Source organism: Panthera leo, chromosome F3 (genome assembly GCF_018350215.1).
Source record: "Panthera leo isolate Ple1 chromosome F3, P.leo_Ple1_pat1.1, whole genome shotgun sequence".
NCBI lineage: Eukaryota > Metazoa > Chordata > Mammalia > Carnivora > Felidae > Panthera > Panthera leo.
The window spans coordinates 8647915-8666599 of record NC_056696.1 but is presented as its reverse complement, the minus strand read 5'-3'; the positions used below and the strand labels follow the sequence as shown (position 1 = coordinate 8666599).

The 18685-nt window shown below is 41.6% G+C and overlaps 2 protein-coding genes across 3 annotated transcripts in view; both read right to left on the bottom strand.

The window, feature by feature from the left end:
* OPN3 (opsin 3) overlaps window positions 1-17946 on the bottom strand; it is a 41356-nt gene extending 23410 nt beyond the window's left edge. The window contains exons 1-2 of one of the 2 annotated variants that reach the window (XM_042924893.1): window positions 17452-17946; window positions 13017-13317 (exon numbers count right to left, since the gene is read on the bottom strand). In XM_042924893.1, coding sequence (XP_042780827.1) covers window positions 13277-13317; window positions 17452-17824 — 414 coding nt within the window. In that variant the 5' untranslated portion in view covers window positions 17825-17946 and the 3' untranslated portion in view covers window positions 13017-13276. Of the gene's footprint in view, window positions 1-13016; window positions 13318-17451 lie in introns of those variants that run through there. The other variant, XM_042924892.1, reaches the window with a different exon arrangement.
* CHML (CHM like Rab escort protein) lies at window positions 10416-17540 on the bottom strand. Its single transcript, XM_042924891.1, has 2 exons — window positions 17452-17540; window positions 10416-13010 (listed from the first exon to the last, which is right to left on the bottom strand). The coding sequence occupies exon 2, from the start codon at window positions 12981-12983 to the stop codon at window positions 11022-11024; it is 1962 nt and encodes a 653-aa protein (XP_042780825.1). The 5' UTR covers window positions 12984-13010; window positions 17452-17540; the 3' UTR covers window positions 10416-11021.
* Window positions 17947-18685: the final 739 nt, after the last annotated feature.

Here is an 18685-nt window from a genome sequence, read left to right as displayed (position 1 = left end):
AAAACTTGAGGATATGGAGGTAGCAAGTGGGAGGCAATCAGAAGACAGGCTCTTTAAACAAAGAACAGAACGGGGTGGTCACAAGTCAAGAGGCAGCTGGGGTGGTGGCTAGACGGTAAACTGGTGGGGATGATCTGGGAGTGGGAGAGAAGACTCTGAATATGAGCCAATAGCCTAAGCTTTACACCCCCTGCCCTTCTGTGTGACAGCTGAGTTCCATTTGGCAGCCTCACTGAGGGCGAGTGTAGAGGGACCAAAAGGTTTCACAGGGAAATGAGGGAGTAATGCTTTGGAAGCCACAGGGATACTCAGTGGGTCACCTTCTCTACTCCCTGGACCTGGGGTCTATGGGGTATGTCAAGAGTTCAGCTAAGCTACTCCATGCTATTGCTGCCTCAGCATCCACTTTGTTTGGCCAAACAGCCTTCAGGGACTTTCACAGCAGCCCCTCATGCACCCTAGCCCCAGGAAGTAGCCTACAGACAGAAGTTCCTCATGTGACTTTCCCAACAGCCCTTGCAATCAACAGTCTCCCATCCCTGCCTGCCTCAGATAAGAACTTTGTGTAGCATACTCACACCACACTCTTTCCGGTTTGAATTGACCCATCTTGCCTTGACTGGGGAACCCCAAAGCACTCTGCCCATGGACCCTAATAAAGGCATATGTGCTAGGCTCCTGCCTCTCCCTGCCAGCACCTTGCCTTGATCTCCCTCTGTGACCCCTCAAGGTATGTCATGTGATTCCTCCAGGACCTGTGAGTAATAAACTATCTCAGCTTCTCTTGTGGTCTGTTGTTGAACCCCAACTCACCATCCAGCACCCTCTATTCTATTTAACAATGTTCACTTAGCAACATTATAATAAGGTATTGCAGCGGCGGGGGGGTGGGGGGCAGTTTCTGCTTGGTGGTGGGAAACCAGGGTCCACGGGGGCTGCCAGCATTAAGGAAAAGTAAGGAAACAGAGAAGATGTTCAGAGAAGAGGCTGAAGATACAAGAGAATTTGGTGCTCATGAGGAGAGGCTGAGCACACATGGTGGGAGCTCAGGATTGGATCAGATGGAGAAACACCCTGGTCCATAAAGATTTGGGTCGTCACTGACCGGAGAGCCTTTCCCTTTTGGCACCAACTGGTCTCAGCAAGGATGTGAGGTATGATGGGATTTGTTCTGATCATCTTCGGGGGCAAGAGGAGGTCAAGAGTGTTTCCAGAGTCTGAGTCCTGAATGATTTGCTTGCTGGTATGTTGATTTCTGAGACATCTGCTCTCTTTAGGTATCACACTGCATATCTTTAGATTACTTTCAATTTTTGACTATCCTAACAATTCTGTGAGGAGAGACAGTACAACATAACCATCAAGGGTTTCAGTCTTATATCCTCCACTTTGTATGAAGCCTTGAACAAATTAATCTTCTGGGGCTTACTTAACTCTCTTTAACTGAATAATGGGGTAATAGTATCTAACTACCTCACAGTGTTGGGATAAAGATTAAGAGTTAATATGCATAAAGCACTTATAATAATACTTAGCATGTAGTACACACCTAATAAGCATTAGTCATGGACATTATAATCTATCAGCTATATATTTCCATACATCTATGATTACCTCGTTAGGATAAATTCTTGGCAATATAATTGTTGGGTAAGATGATGGACAAAATTTTAATGCTTTTAATACAACTGGCCAAAATATGCACCAGAAGATACATTAAATCCCATTGTATCTAACTAAATACCATTGTATCATCAGATACTTATTTTACTCCCACTTATTTATGTCACAAGGCATGACAACCCACTACCCACCCATCAATCAATTACAGTTGCCCTCTGTATACTCACCAACCCAGAATGAGGGAGTGGTGCCTGGTAATCTGTAGTTTAGAGATGTTCCCATTTGATTCATAAATACTCTTCAGTTTAAAGCCATTGTTCTAGAATGTTATCAATTGACAATCAATTGATAAATTTTATCAATTTAAATCAATTGATTAATGCTAAAACATTAGCATACCCAACCTTTTTGTAATACCAACACCTTAGACCAGGCTCTTTTTGAAATTCCCCTTGGCTTTTATAACACCTCTCCTACCTCATTTCCTATTTCTATGTCACTTTTTTTTTCCTTTAGGGGAAAAAAAACTGGATATTTTATATAACTGGGAAGTCTAAAGTGGCACTGGCTGCAGGCACATTGTCCAATAGAAATAGAACACGAAGCATGTACACTTGGGGTCTGAAATCATTCATCAGAGTGCTGCCTCTCTCCTCCCATCATTGGCTTGCTTGCTCTCTATGTGGCCTAAGTCTTGGATGGACTCTCTGGTAATCAAGGTACTGGCAGCCTCTGACTCACATCCTTGAGGCTTAACAAGCCCAGGAGAAAACAAAACAAAAAAACAAAAACAAAAACACACAGACAAAAAACAATGTATACCCAAGAATCCTAGAATAGGAATCTTCCCCACCAGGAACTAATCCAGGAGCAGGAGTTACCACATCAAACCCAGCAGAGTGCCAAGTTTACATTCCCAACACGTCCCTATCTACCAGTTCCTTCTCAACTGTCTTCTGATTTCTCTTGCTTCCTCAAAGCATTCACAACCAATCACTGAGTCATGCTGATTTAATGTCCCCAGTTGTTCTCAAGTCTGTCCTCTGTCCTAACTGCTATGACCTTGGTTCAGACTCTCATCATCTCTTTCCGTAGCCTTCTATCCGGTCTCCTTTCTACATTTCTGCTGCCCTTGGATTCATCCTCCATACATATCCAGATGCAGCCCATTTCCTTGCTTAATGACATTAAGTGCAATACCATTAGGACAAAGTCAAAAATGCCCTAGCATACAAAACTCTCTAAGACCTTCCAGAACTACTCCTGATCCTTGTATGACCAAACCAAACTCGTTTGTTTTTCCTCAAAACCTGTTCCCAATTTTGGTTAAATGTGTTCCACTCATTAAGTACCAATGCCGAAAATTTAGTCATTCTCAGCTCTTTTCTCTTTCTTTCTATGTCCATGTTTTTCTCTGCCTGTTGCACTCTGACCGCCCTGCCCAGGCCATGTCATATTTCTCCTCTTTACCAGTCATCCGCGGAGTCTGTGCACCTTCCCAGCTTCTCTCCACATTGCCATCAGGTATCCCTTTAAACACAAGCTTTACTTAGAAAAACTTCAGCGGCTCCTCATTATCCACTGAATACAAGTCCCCTGGTATTGAAAATATCACAGACTGGAAATTAGTATGATTCAACACAACTGAAAATTATCATGGTTCAACATGATTGATACTTTGGGCCCTATCCCCTGTGCCCCACCTCTCCACATCATGCAGGCAACCTCATTGTCCCCATGCCTGTTTCCTCTGTTCTCCGTGTGTGGAATGCTCTTCACACTGGCCTTTAGAAATCCTTCGCAATCTTCAGGGCCCTGGCTTTTTCTTCCATGAAGCCTTCCTAGTTTTCCCTAGTCAGACAAAATAAATTCTCTGTGCATCCATTGAAGTTTGTCTATACCCATACCTATATCACAGAAGTGATCACAGCCTGATTGATGCAGTAGTGAGCTGTGCACCAGTGTCAGTCCCAATGGCATGGGAGCTCCACTATTTCCCAATTCTATAACTTTGGGGAAATTATGAGCCTGATTTCTCATCTCCACATCGCAACGTTAATACCTGCCTCACAGGGTTATCTTAAAAATGAGATGATATGTATAAAGATATTAGAATAGTTCCTGGCACTTGTTCCTGGACTTGCTCTGACCCCTTCTGAAAACCCCACATCACATCTCAGTTACGCCTGTGCGTTCTGGAGTCTGACTCCCTGGCACTGAAGCCCAGCTCTATCGCTTACCAGCTGTGTGGTTTTGGTCAAGTTCTTTGTCTTTGCAGTGTCTGTTTCCCCATCTGCAAAACGGGGATAATAAGTACATGTACCCAACTGGGCTGTTATGAGGATTAAGTAAGAGGAATATAGCAAACACTTAGAGCAGTGCTTGGCATAGAGGAAGTGCTCAGTGTTAGTTACAGTTACTATCTCTGCATTTCCGGGATCCAGCAGAAAAACTGGAGGACAGTGTTCCATAAATGTGTCATTGTACTGAACCCTGTTTCTCTTTGCAGTGTAATTTAGTTAAGGTTCTTCCCCACATTAACAATGCAAACCCATTCCATTACAATTTAGGTATTGTTTTGCTAACCCGTTTATAAAATGTCAAGCTCTACACTGTCTCATTGCTTGGTGAACCGTTAGTGAGTGTAAATGTGGGTACAAATCAATTATGGGTGGTTTATTTAGTCTTGGATTGGCTTCTCTGAAACTCACAAGATATTATTATATACATGTGATTTGATTAATTTGCCTATAGCCTGTCAAGTGAACTGCACCCCTCTAAAAAAAGTATATTAAAATATTTTTATGTTGATTTTGAGGTAGTTGTTTGCAATATATAGAAAGATATCATCTAAAAGAATAAGTTAATATTACAAAAACACTAAAATAAATATCATCCTGCATTTCTATAAATGTTTTTGCAGAATTATTTTATTTCTGGATGTAATGATTTAAAAAAAACCCCACAAAATCTCTAATCTATACTGACAATTGGGGCAGGATGAGATATAGTCTCTAATTCTCTGAGTTTTGTTTTGGAGTTTGAGTTATCATAATGCTTCAGAAGGAAGCCACTGTTGGTTATTGAGAGAGGCAGACAGGGGTGTGGGGGGGGAGTACAGGGGAGCAGCCAGGACTGCAGTTTCCACTGACAACGACCCTGCTGAAGAAGCACTTACAGTCAGAAGATGTGGAAGAAAAAAGGTAAAAGAAAGAAAAACAAACTCATTATAAATATTCAAAACTTGGCTATAATGAAGTTTCTCAACCTTGGCACAATTGACATTTGGGGCTGGATAATCCTTGGGGGGGGGGCGGGGGGAGGGGAGAGGGGCTGTCTTGTGCACTGAAGAATGTTTAGCAGCGTCCCTGCCTTCTACCCACTAGGTGCTAATAGCACCCCCTTCCTAGTTCTAACAACCAAAAATATCTCCAGATATTGCCAAATGTCCCCTGAAAGGCAAAATCACCCAGGTTTGAGAATAACTACTTTGACGGGAGAAAATTAGTAAAGGTGTTAGGTGGAACATCTTATAGATTATTAAAAACGTTCCCTATTTTTAGGTATTTTTATTGACACACATAGGCTTATCATAAAACTAATGATCTGTACTAACAATAAAAAGACCCCAGACCATGGTTCTGATACATTTCCCCAGAGATTAGCACCAGGAGTCCTCTGTCTGGGATGAGGTGATGAAGGTAAACGGGTGACAGGGAAGGAAAGAGGTGCTTTAAAGTGCCCGTTGGTCTTTCCAACCAGCAAATCTATTTTTGCCCACCTGTGAGGTGCAAGACACTGCAGAGAATGTGGAGGTACACTGCACTCAGACTTTCCTTTAAAGATTATACTTCCATGACAAATGACTTCCCACCTTCTGCTTTTTCCTTTTAATAAACCTGGTTGGTATTTGTTTAAACAGAGGCCATTAAAAATAGTGTTATGCGGTCAGAAAACAGGACTGTTAAAAGAACAGAAGGACATACAGTTCATTTCTCCATAATACTTCACTGAAATCATTTTAGGAAATTAACAATTACATTAATTGCCTAAAAACAAGATTCTCTGCTCTTCCTTGGCAGTACATTTCCCCCCAATTTCTTCTTTATAATTGGTAATAGAAATGCTGAAATTAGGATAAAAACTTTAAACTTGTCATCATGATGAAATTAACTTATAATGCAAAAATAACACTTCCCTATACTGACTTAGTAATATTTCTACTTTTAACTATAGGGGATGAATAAATAAAGGAACACAAGTCTCAAACAGACATGGTGTGCTCAAGAGGTTTAATTATGTGACGAGTAATAAAAAGAACTGGCATAAAGTCCATAGCACTAACATCCGCAAGGATTCCTATTTCCTGAAAACTAGAACAGGCCTAAAGATGGATCTCCTGACCCAACTACAAACAGGTATTTACTTCCTATTAACCTTTGTCAACACTGAACTTCTGAAGCCATTGCTTCCTCTGATGAGACATGCCTTTATTCATATTAGTTTTTCAGAGTGTGTTAGAATTAAACACATATTTAGCAACAGCAAAAACGGCAGGGAGACAACAGCAGGAACCAGCAGACACTGCCTATGAGAGATGAAGCTCTTGAAAGAAGTACCAGGATACAGTCTGCTTTGATTTCGGGCGTGAGCTTGAGTAATCCTAACCCTTCACCCACTTTCAACCCATCGTCCCCCACTTTAATGACGCAACTCTTAATTTATAGGAAGATCTTTTGCTTTTTTTGGAAAACAAATGCACGCTCAGATTCTAGGAGCCACTTTTATCATAGTGATTTCTGTGTTACACACTCTTACATGCGACAGACCGCTCTGCTGAGAGTCAGGCAACCTGGCAAGTTAGACTTCGATTCTAAACACTTACTAGAAGTGCGTCCAGGTCGGACACTCAATTCCTCCTGGTCTTATCTAGAAAATGGGTATAAATACCTGCCCTTTCTTACCTGACATAATTGTCCTGAGGTTCATATAAGAAAATGTAGTTGTCAAGAGAAAAAAGCACTGTGTTCCTACCGGTGCTGTGGCAGAATTGCTCTCATAATATGCATGTTACAGTCCAATTCTTTCAGCTGAATCAGCTTCTTTGTTCATGCCTTAGAGAGCTGGCGGTATTGTATCCCCTGCTGTTAAAATGTGAATACATTAGGTCATTGGTTAAAAGAAGAAGAACTATACTAGAAGCAATGCCTCTTTATGATGAAGGTAAAAATACTGAAATAAAAATTTTAAAGTCTTCGAAGATGAGGCAACTACCTTAAAGCAGTAAGAGAATGACTTCTGTTTGTGCACCCAAGGGGAAGGAAATAAAAATAATCCTAATCAGAATTTCTTGACCTTGACACTTTATGATCTGCTTCATCGTTTTGGTTTATTTACACTTCTGACTCCTGGGGCTCTCAGTGCCCTGGGCTTCTGGGACCCAATCTCTTGTACCCTCTCTTTACACCTTCCCCTGAGCAACACAAAAAACTTCTGATTAATGTCAGAAACTTAATTAACTGAATGTTAGATGAAATCGATTTCAGAAAGTATTAACTGATCTACCTTTTAACTCTTAAACTACTTGTTTCCAACTGTAGTAAAAGGTTTGGGCACCCTACAAAGGAATGCTGTGCATCTCAAATCAGATTTCTCTTTTTCTTTTGGGGAAGGGAGTGGTGGTAGTGATAATGGAGAGAATGATGGATAGAAAACGTTTATATTCTCATTAAGATAAGAAGGTTTTATGTTCTCACAGAATGGTTCTCAGGTACAAAAGAACGTATCCATTTTTCTATTTTGAATTCTTAGAGTAATGTCAATTCATAACCCATAGTTGATATTCAACTGATGTTTGTTGAAGTCAATCATCTTGTTTTGGATCGGTCAGGCTGACAGGAAGAAAGGGTCTGCTAGCATCCTCAGTCCCCTGAGATTTATCCTTAGCTGGTCTCCCTGAGAATACTCCTTAGATGGAGGCTTAGCCATGTCTATGAATCCAAATCCATCCTTCAGTTCCCTGGCATTCTTGGATTTGGGTCCACACTTAAATTAGTATTTAATGCCTTCATATTGATGTCCTAGAATGCCTTAATATTATTTCTATTATTTCCACCCTTGGTTCTGGGGTTTCCATTAAAAAAAAAATTGTCACAGTATACCTTCTTATTTCTTAATACTGAGCAACTAAGAAAAGATACAAAAGATACAAAATCCATCCTAACCAAGAAGTCCCTTCCATCAAGAGTTGTAAAACATTCTGTTCATGTGTTTGGAATTATCTTTTGACTTTAACATTTGACTCTAACATTTTTTTTTTTTTTTAATTTGAAGGAGAATTTTAGAAGTTTCCAAAAAAAAAAGTAACTTTATCACCAAATCAGTAAACCACGTTACCAATTATTTTTTATTTGTATTGCACACAATATTTTACAGAAAAAAAATAAAGAACCCCTTATTCTTAAACTCCAATTAATTACATGTTTTCTTCTGATTCTTCTCAATGTAGATACCTAAATTTTTACATAAATATAATCAGTACATAAAATAATTTAACACTTTTGAATCTCATTTAACATTTGTTCATACAATTTTACATATAGCAATATCATTTAATGACTATATAACAGTCTACAACAGCAATACCAATACATCAAAATCTGCTCATCCATTTCCCAATTTGGGGCTTTTTTTTTAAACCCATATGAATGAAATTGCTAGAAATATCTTTGTATAAGTAGCTTATTTTTCTTTTAAATACTTCCCTAGGCATATGCTATTCAAAGTGAGTTTATCTAGCAAAAAAAGATTGGTTACAGAGCTCTTGTTGTAATCATCTAAATAATTCTTTTAAAAATTACTAATATAATAATGCTACTGACATGAAGACACGTGAATTTTAAAATGTTTTGCTATAATAGCATAAACTAGGTCAAAGTTGTTTCAATTTGCATTTTTAATACTATTTAAATCTGAATTATCATTCCAAGAATTCACTTTTATTTGTAGCTTCTCATTTGTACTCTATCTTTTCATTAATATGCTTAGTAAAGAGTAGAAAGCCTTATGGATTTGCATCTACTTTTTAAAAAACATTAAGCACTTTATTCATGTGTAATGCTAGTAGTTTTTTTTTTAACCCAATCTTTTCTTCATTTTCTTTGTTTGGTGTCCATTTTTCATTTTTCTTTAGTTGATCTCACCTACTTTCCCAATAATGTTTTTCACTGCCATAAAGTTTTTTTTGTACTACTGGGATGAGAATTGTAGTCTTTTTATTTTTACCTTTATAATCAACATTTTAATTCATCTGGAATGAATGGCCTTATCATATGTAAAGCGGGCCCGATTCTTTTTTCATACTGACATCCAGGCTAGTCTTTCCACCAGTAGTTATTTCATAATTACTTGTTTTTTAATTGGTTTGTCTTTAAATCCTAAACTTTCTAAATATACTATGATGCTGAGTAGGGAGTTTAAGGGCAAGACTCTCATTTTTTTCCCCTAAGTTAAAAAGACAAATCTATCTTTCCTTGCCTATTTTCCTACTTTACACAATTCTGTCAAATTATTCAAAGTATCAGTTGGAATGGTGAGTGGAAGTGTAATAAATCTATATATTAATGTCATCTAGGGGCATTCCTTTGGATAGGATTTCATACACATTACCTAACTTAATCCTCACAATAATTCGGCAAAGTACAGTTCTATAGATGGTGAAATTATCTTGATGGGTTTAAACCTAAAAATATACCCCACAAAACCACTTTATCACATTCAAAATATGCATAAATATTAAGACGAATTCACGACTTGTTTCCAGTAAGCTGTAAATTTCTTAAATCTTTTTCTCCTTTTCCTCACCTTTTAGCCTAGTAACATCTGCATTTCTTATAAACATGCTGTTCAGATCAAAAGATACTCTAAAAAGCATTACTTTGTCAAAACTTAGCCAAATTCTGCTGCCAGGAGCTCCACTGCTCTAAACTATATTTTTAATTAATCCTAATCTTCCCATTTCCCTGATGAGAATCAGCTGAGAGACCCGAGTCTGGAGCAACGCTGCACTGACTTCCAGGAGCATGTTTCCCCTCCCGCAGTACAGGCACTCTTGTAACAGTTAATGTTAGAAGAAAGCCTAGATTCCACTGTTGGCTCTTCTACACACACCAGACCCTGAGCAAATTATTAATAGTTGTCTTTCTTCTTTAAAAATCTATTCACTATCAGCCTCACAGGGTTGTTGAGAAACTGTAATTAGAAAGCACAATAAGCGCCTAACATAGAAATGCTCCATTCCAGAACAAAAAATTGGCTTAATGGGCTCTCTTCCTATAGGATTATCATTCTAAGGAACAGAAACAGGAGACTGAAGTGGATGGAGTTGACCTCTTCTCGCAACTCCACAGATACTCACAACTGTAGTACAACAGTTTTGGCTTCTGATGGTTCTAGAAAAAAAATGTTTCTGTTGTTTAGAAATCTATGGATGGTTTTGAGAAACCATCTGTAATCCCAGGTTAGAAATGCCTCACTCCATTTCTTCTTAGGAATTTCATAACAGCCAATCTGAAGTACCTTTTCCTGGGGGCAAGATATTTTTTCCTTTTGGCCTGAGTTAGAGTTGTTGGAAGTTCTTTTCTTTTAGGTGCCAGCACAGGGCTCTGCAGCAATTTTCTGAAGTATTAAATCAGAACTAACCTTATGCCCTAGACTTCCTTTGGGACAAACTTCCCAAGAATGAACTCTTCAATGACTAAATGAATTCTCCAGCACTTTTTGTCATCTTCTGATTGTGGTGGTGCCCCTGACTCATAGGTTAACAAGAGTCAAATGGGGGAACTGCACTGCAAAGTGGAACTGAACTGCAAAGTGTATTGTAAACACGAGACCTTGACAAATAAAGGAACATGCAAAGCTAATCTTTTAACAGTTGGCACTTGCATTAAGTTGCTATTGCTACCATCATGTCTGTACATTGGTATCATATACAAACACCCACATAATTTACTGTGTAACTATTCAGAGGTGGTAGCAACTGTAATAGCTGCAAAACGAATTAAAATATTCCTTAGATATTATTGTTGTTATAGACAAATACAATCTGAAGATCATTAGTAGATATAGATTACCTGCCGTTAAGCACAGTTGCTAATATGGAACCCTCACTTATATACCCAATACTAAAATAAAGTTAACCTTGTCCAGCAGTCAATCAGTTACTGATAGGTTAACAAAGACATCCAATGACTGATGTCTCAAACAGAACTAAAGACAACATCTACACAGCATCCATCATATAACCAGTTCTAATTACTCATATAGGAAACTGTCCTCTAAATGAAAATACTCTGATGCCAGGACGAAGGCCCAAAATAGCACTTCCAGTTTGCTTCTTCCTAGTTTTCAAGATGTTTCCCTGGGCTTTCTAGGTTTTTGCTTCCCTCAGAGGAGTCTAGTTTGGCCATGATTATGTTATTGGTTCCAGAACCCTCTGGTTGTTTATCATCACCATCAAAGATAATGTCTTCTGGATTTGGAGGTGGGGGACAGAATTCTTCACTTGGAAAGATCTCCCGGAACAGTGTTTCAGCTTGCTTGACCGCATGCTCATTTCCCAGTCCACAGTCAGGCCCAGAGCAGACATAAACATTGGGAGGTAAGCCATTATATGAGCTTCTGCTGACTCCGGAGGAATCTCTCATATTAAAATAAAGAGCCCACAAGAGTCTTGGCTTTGTAAGTTCCTCCTCATTTATTGCTGCTTCAGTATATGGAGTGAATAGTTTCTTTACTACTGAGTCTAAGTCTTCTCTTGCTGTTTTAGAGGAGGAACAGGTCAGATGTACCAGATAAGTGTCTTTCATGCACGTCATGGTTGAAGAACATAATTCAGTGACACGAACGGCACATGTTCCTGAGTCCGCTGGAGGCACTATCAAAATGGAAATTTGCTGATCTGAATCTGTCTTTAGTATAGATTGATCTGTAATGAGCACTGCCCTGGAGATCTGCTTATACTGTATATTTGAGCATGTTTTCTCAGAAAGGTAACTATCCTCCACAATAAAATATTTAGCATTTATTCTTTGACCTAAGTGATCTATAATTGCTTTACATCTTCCAGATTCTTTGTCAACTACAAGGCATTGAAGTTTATGGCGAAGACAATAGATTCCACCAAAAACTGCACACATCCTGCAGAAACACTGGGGAATTTCTCCTTGGCCATATAAGGGAAATAAAAAGGGAGTGTTGCCAAACCGTCCAAGACACTGAAGGAAGTTTTTTGTTGCTTTAAGGCCATCTATTGTAGTGCAAGATGATTCTGTCATTGCAATGGAGTGCAGTACAAAATGCTGGAGGTTGGGGGTTAATTTTTTAGTTTTTAAGTACTCTGAAAATGAGCACTGCATGAAAGCTTGGTATTGGTCAGGATGTTGTTCATAGTCTAAACAAAATGTAAGAAATTTCATTAGTATCCTCTTTTCAACCATAGTGAGTTCTTTGCTATTGAAGACATCTGCTCTGGAACAAGGCACCTGTTCTACTTTTCCTTCTCGAAATGCAAGAATCCTAGTGACATTTTTAAATTCTGCATAACGACTAACATTTGATTTGATTAAAAGATCAATTAGCAACCCTTGAGAATACAGGAGCTTTGATACCAAATCAATATTAAACCTCCTGCTTTCTTTAACTATTTGAGAGTAAGTAATCCTATTTCTCTTTAGTTGATCATTGTTGTCTTCCTCTATAGGTTTGTTTTCATCTGTATCTTCATCTGAAACTGTGCGTCTACAAGTTTCATCTCCACAATATTTTTCTTCTGCCAAGGTGCCCTCTACACCACTTACTTCTAGTGAAATCTCTCCATCATTTTTTGGAATGTCTTTGGTAGGCATTTCGTAGCTAGTAACATATGAGTGTGTTTCTTCAGACAAGCATGCAGAATCCAGAGGTTTAGTGAGAGTACTAGATGTCAGTGAGGAAGGATTTTTCTGCAGAGCATCAGTCTCTTCAATTTTGTCATCCATATCCTGATTGGCATAACAAAAAACTTCTGTGTGTTGAATGGTTTCATCCGTCTTGCGCAGAGTGATGGCTTCTTCTGTTTCATGAATCAGGCCTTGCCACGAGGCAGTACTTTCTTCTGCAACATCACTCTTTTGCTGGTACTCCTTCAACCAGGAGAGCAATCCTGAAAAGTTGAAACTTGCCCAGTTTCCTCCATAGTAGCTTCTTGAATCGAGATGCAGAACCCTCTGACCACTTCTTGAACACGCAGCTGCAAGGATGGATTCAGGCAGACCTGTCCCTATTATGATCACATCGAATTCTGTGGGGAGACTGTCCGCCATTCTGGAAGATAAAGCGTCTGCTGACAACTGCCGATAAAGGAAACACGTATGAGTCTAGGCTGAGGGCTCAGCTGGGACGTGAATGTGCCGTAATAAATCACTCCTTGTGGTATTCCAGTTCATCCCAGAAGTACTGAGGCTGCAGGTCCTAGCTGTTTAACTGTTACCCTTTCTTAATACTGTTTTCCTTAGGTCAGTAGCATAAAAATATGATAAAATATATCTAATCACATCTGAGAACACTAAAACGGATGTGTGGTTTTCATTTCTGTATTTCATCTTAGCAGTAAATGTCAAAATGCATCACACATGCATTTGTGACTGGAACTCTTCTCTGAAAGAAGAAAATTCAAGAAAGAATACAATTGTAAACAATATTAAGAGAAAAGTAATTTCATGCAACAGCAATTACAATCCACTGGAGTCTGATTTGTTATTAGGACATAAGCCTCTATGAAAGCAAGTCATTAAATGCTTTCTTACATATTTTCTAATTTCTTGAAAACAACAGAGATTTACCCCCCAAATTACATAATAATGAAGAGGGGACATCATTATGTCCCATAAAAATAAAGAACTTTCGTAATACAATTCTAGAAGTTTTGCTTTTCTTTTTTTAAATATATATATATTTTTTACATTTATTCACTTTTTGAGAGACAGACAGAGTGCAAGCAGGGGAGAGGCAGAGAGGGAGGCACAGAATCTGAAACAGGCTCCAGGCTCTGAGCGGTCAGCACAGAGCCCAATGTGGGGCTCAAACTCACGAGCGGTGAGATCATGACCTGAGCTGAAGTAGGACACATAACCGACTGAGCTATCCAGGTGCCTATAAGTTTTGCTTTTTCTAATACTAATATTTGAATAAAACTATACAGAACTGTGAGCTTAGACTATAAGAAATGTGTGGTTCCACCTGTTTATGGAAACAGACTACATACTATGTGCACATTGTCATGACGAGGAATATTTCTGTGGCCAATTTAGTCAGTGGGTGTTTTTAGAACAGCTGAATGAAAGACATTTCCGTGCCAAAACCTCCCGTAGGATCTCGTGGTAGCATCATGAGACTATTTTAGTGAATTAACCAGATTATTGCAAAGGGATTAATTCAGTCAAACAACCGGCATTTTGAAATATTTAGGTGCATAAAAGGTCTACTGAAGGGAACATGCATTTATAACAAATCTTTATATGAACGTACACACACACGTGTGTTTTTAGGTGTAAGTTAAAAAGGAGAATTTCTGCCTTTCTAAGTTAAAATATATTCATATAAATAATACCTACTTGTGAAATCCAAGTGAGCATGAGGTGGCTTGCATTTTGCCAGCCTCTGGCTCTGTGACCCTGAATCTCTGTATCCCAAGATAAAGGCCTATCTAAACATCCTCTGCCAAGATTAACATGTTATTTGGATTTTTGGAGGCGGTGGGAGGTGGCAGTGAAGAAAGCGCCCCCCCCCCCCCCCCCCCCCCCCGTTAACTTCTGGCATAACGCTGGTTATATACCATGCGCAGAACATTTGTGTGGCTAAAGGGGCAACAGCGAAGGGGGTGTAAGGCATACTGCCCTGGCAGTTTTCAGGCTGACACACTATATATACACCATGTGATGTCTCAGCCGTCATCGTCATCGTGCAGCTAGAGGGAGCGTTCTTTGAGCACTAATGTTCCCTACCAGTACACTCACTGAAATCTAGATCAGTACTAAATGGGCCTGCCTAGGCTAAGATGACAAATTACTTGGACATTTGTAAAACAAGCCATTCGACCGAAAATTGGATTAAATCGACTAGTTCACTGAATGGACTGGTCAGTTTAAGTGAAATGGCCATCTTAACAGTCCTGTCTAGTCAAAGCCTCTGCCTCAAGAATATCAGGGATTCTACTTGCTGTCAGCATTCCCTGAAAAAACAGGAACTGAGCGGCGAAATGAGGCGGCCGCCCAGCCTGTTCATACATGTATGTATGCATTACTTACCCTGCTTTCTTCCAGCAGGGTGTGAAGAGGAAGACAGAACCCAGGAAGGTATACGAGGAAGTGTAACCACACCATGTGCGTATTATTGGCTTAGGAGACAGAGCAGATGATACAAAGCATAAGTGCTAAAACCAGGCACCTTCTGACCCACAGATGTCCAAAGAGTCCTCAAAACACCAAGCACATAGGACAGAACCACCTTAAAGAACATTTAGCTCACTCCTCCATGACATAACAAAACTGATGGCAGGAGAGTTTAGTGACTGGGAAACTCCATACAATCGGTTAGCCAGGCAACAGAGCAGAACCCACTCTCGTGTCATCAGGCCAGTGGGCTTTCCACTTGATAGGGCAGTGGAAACAAGCAGCCGCTTTGGGAATTTTTAAATTTCCTCCCCCTACAACACTCCATGTTAGTTCTTGTTCAGGGAGAATGGGGAGGGGGGGGTACCCTCCCTTTCTTCGACTTTAACTCTTATGTAGGAGCACAATCCTTGGAATTTACTTCACGCAAAGAAATTCTTAATCCTGGCTAAGAACTTTTTAAGTTCTATCATAACTCCACTGTTGACTTGTCTCCCAGGGCTTAAACAAGTCTCTGAATCTCTTAGCCCAGAGTTTCCACCTCTAATTTAAAAACAGGGATAAAGTCATGGTCGAAAGCGTAACTGTATGCCCAGAGAAACACAGAAGTCAAAACACCATGTGGTGAACGTTTCTACCAGTTTTAGATAATCCCTTCTGACTAGGATGGGACCTGAGCAGGGAGAGGAATGAAGGAGGAAAAAGCAATGGAAGAGAAGGAGAAGCAGCAGCAGAGTGAGGTCACAGAGAGGAGATAAGGAAGAGGGAGAATGCTAGCACTAATAAAGAACTCCACACACCCTGTTTTTAAAGCCCCAGGCACAAAGTCCAGGTAGAAACAGAACTTCCCAGCACATAAAGAGCACTTCTTGGAAATAAGAAATTTCATGTCTGTGATCAAACACCTGTTGCCCATCTCAGGGAGCGTTAGTGAGGATACTTCACAATTAAGCTTCGATCACCCTCTTTCTGAAAACTTAGCCTGCCTAAAAAATTGCCTGGCACGTATTTTAAATATAAATAATATAATCACCTAGCCATCTACATTACCACCTACAAACACTTAACAGCCCCCTCCCAAGTTTCAAATCTTTGTATAAATGAAATTCTCACATTAATGCCTATTGAGGAGGGGGGAAGTAGTATTGGAATATTAGAATCACTGAATCAATCAAATAAATGAAATCATGATTTCTATTACTTTTTTTCTGGTTTCCTTTAAAATACCAAAGAGTGAGTTAGATCAAATATTTGGGTTTGCCACAACATAGGAGATTGGTGAATAAGAACATTTCTGATAATGCTGCAAAGATTTTGTTCTCAAAAACCTGCCAAGATAAAAGCAGTAATAAATTATCAATAAATACATTTCAGGATTTTTCTTTTTTTTAAGGAACTTTAAGACCTGAGAAATACACATTCTCATTTCACAGCCTGTACAAATGAATTCCTGGAGCACACACAAAAAGGTACTTCCCAAGCTTAGAAAATCATGTCCTCAACGATACATTGGGTAGATCATCCTTCAAAATGTCAAGTCTCAGTGAGACTTGAATCTTCCACAGGATTAGGAATATTGTTGAAATAAATCTTCATTTTAACAATCAAGTTCTACTTTAATGAAATCTACTGGCTGCACAGCTAATTATTTGTCCATCTAGGGTGGGATTCTCAGAGCCAGATGTAATCTCACCTTAGATTTTGGTGTGCTGGAACCACTAAGGAGGTAAAATATAGTAAAAATAGCTTATGAGCCACAAGTCAATTTGCATTCTGAAGACCTGAATGAAGCTCTTTCACTTCCTAGGAAGCATTCAAAGGTTTACATCTGCTAATGAGCAAAATTAAAGAAAAGAAATACACACTGCCACTCGGCTACATTTCTACTTCTCATTTTAGAAAACAATATTGAATGAATTAAATCTCTTCTCATCCCCCTCTCCAGCTTTCATGAGTTACTTTTTCTTGAATCTGTTGACTCTACAGCCCCTCGTTCCTTTCCTCAAAGTGTAAAGCCGCTGTTTCGTGGCCTGTTGAATTATATCGGGAGGTGAAAACAGAGAAATGAGATGAACTGGACAGTGGCTGGAGGGAGCTGGGAAAGAGCTGGGGCTGAAGCCGGGCCGGCTGCGTTGGAGAGGGGCGGCCACAGGCACAGAGCCGGGGCCGCCGCAGGCCGAGAGGAGGTGAAGGAAGGAGGAAGGAAAAGCCATGCGGCGCGGGGCGGACGAGCGGAGGCGAGGCCGGCGCGGGAGCTGAACTGCAGGGCGGGCTGGAAGGGAGGCCGCGCGGGGAGGAACTGGGAGTGGGCTGGGTGGCGAGGGGACGCGCAGAGATGGTGGCAATGCAGGGAACGGGAAGTTTTCAGAGGGGAGGATGCTTTCCTCCCAGCCCAACTCACCGAAAAGGCTGCTGCTAAACCCGTCCCACACGCAGCCCACGGTGTCCCAGACCCAGCCGTTCCTCAGGCAGGACACGAAGGTAAAGGTGACCCCGAAGAGGGACACCAGCAGGTCGCTGAGGCTGATGTTGACCAGCAAGAGGTGGGTGGGAGTGCGGAGCCGCTGGAACTTGTAGTAGAGGACAAGCACCAGCAGGTTGTTGCCGACGCCCAGCAGCCCGATAGAGCCAAGGAGCAGCGCCAGGCGCTCATAGGTGCCCGGGCTGAACAGCGGCGCGGGGCTGAGCGTCCCCGCCGGTCCCGGCCCCTCGGCGCCCGCGGCCCCGCCGCCCTCCCAGTGGCCCTGGCCGCCGCTACGGTTCCCCGAGTACATGGCCCGGCGCCGGCGCGCAAGGCGGCCGCGGCGCTCAGCCTCCTGCGCGGGCCGCGGCACGCTCCGCACTGGGTGGGGCTCGGGCTCCACCGCCCGCCCCGGCCATTGTGCGCGCCAGGACCTCGACACGTCACCAGAGGCCGCCCTCCTCCGCCCCTTCCGCCCGGCCCGCCACTGTAGTCCCGCCCCCTACCCCGCGCGTCGCGTTCCCGCCCCTCCCCGCTCCCCCGAGACCCCGCCCCCTTCCCTTGGGCGCTCTCCTGTAGCCCCGCCCCTATCCCCCGCTTGGTGCGTTCCCGCCGATCCCCACACCTCTGGCTCCCTCTCGTAGCCCCGCCCCCTTCCGCGCTGCGCGCCCCTATAGCTCCGCCCCCTATGCCCCCGCCCCTCGGAGCGTCTAGTTCCCTGCGGCTCCGCGCGCTCTCAACCTCCTCATAACCCCGCCCCCTCTTTCTGGCGCTTTCCCGCAGCTCACCTCTGGCGTATTCTCTGCTTTGCTCGCAGCTGGGCCTTCAGACTCTCCTTCCTGGCCCCAGCACCCACTGCCCCAGCGTGTGCCCGCACTAGTGGACAGCAGTAGGCGAGCAGGGAGGAGAAGGCAGTAGGGAGGCAAATCCACCGCAGTGGCTCCGCACATCCCATCTCCCTGCACCCGGCTTGAAAGCATCACACGCATGCATCCAATTCACTCATGCATTTTCTCGTTTATAAACATTTATGAGCGCCTGCGCCTAACACAAGCTAATGAGAGGGTGGGTGAGGGCCTCCCATCTTGGGTTTCTCACCATCCCAGGAAGCTGTAATAACTTACTGCTAGCCCACAACATTACTCTCATCTCACACAGGTAAGTGAGCCCCAGG

Coding starts and splice junctions, on each gene's coding strand:
- CHML (XM_042924891.1), bottom strand. CDS start 12,983: ATGGCGGACAGTCTCCCCACAGAATTCGATGTGATCATAATAGGGACA.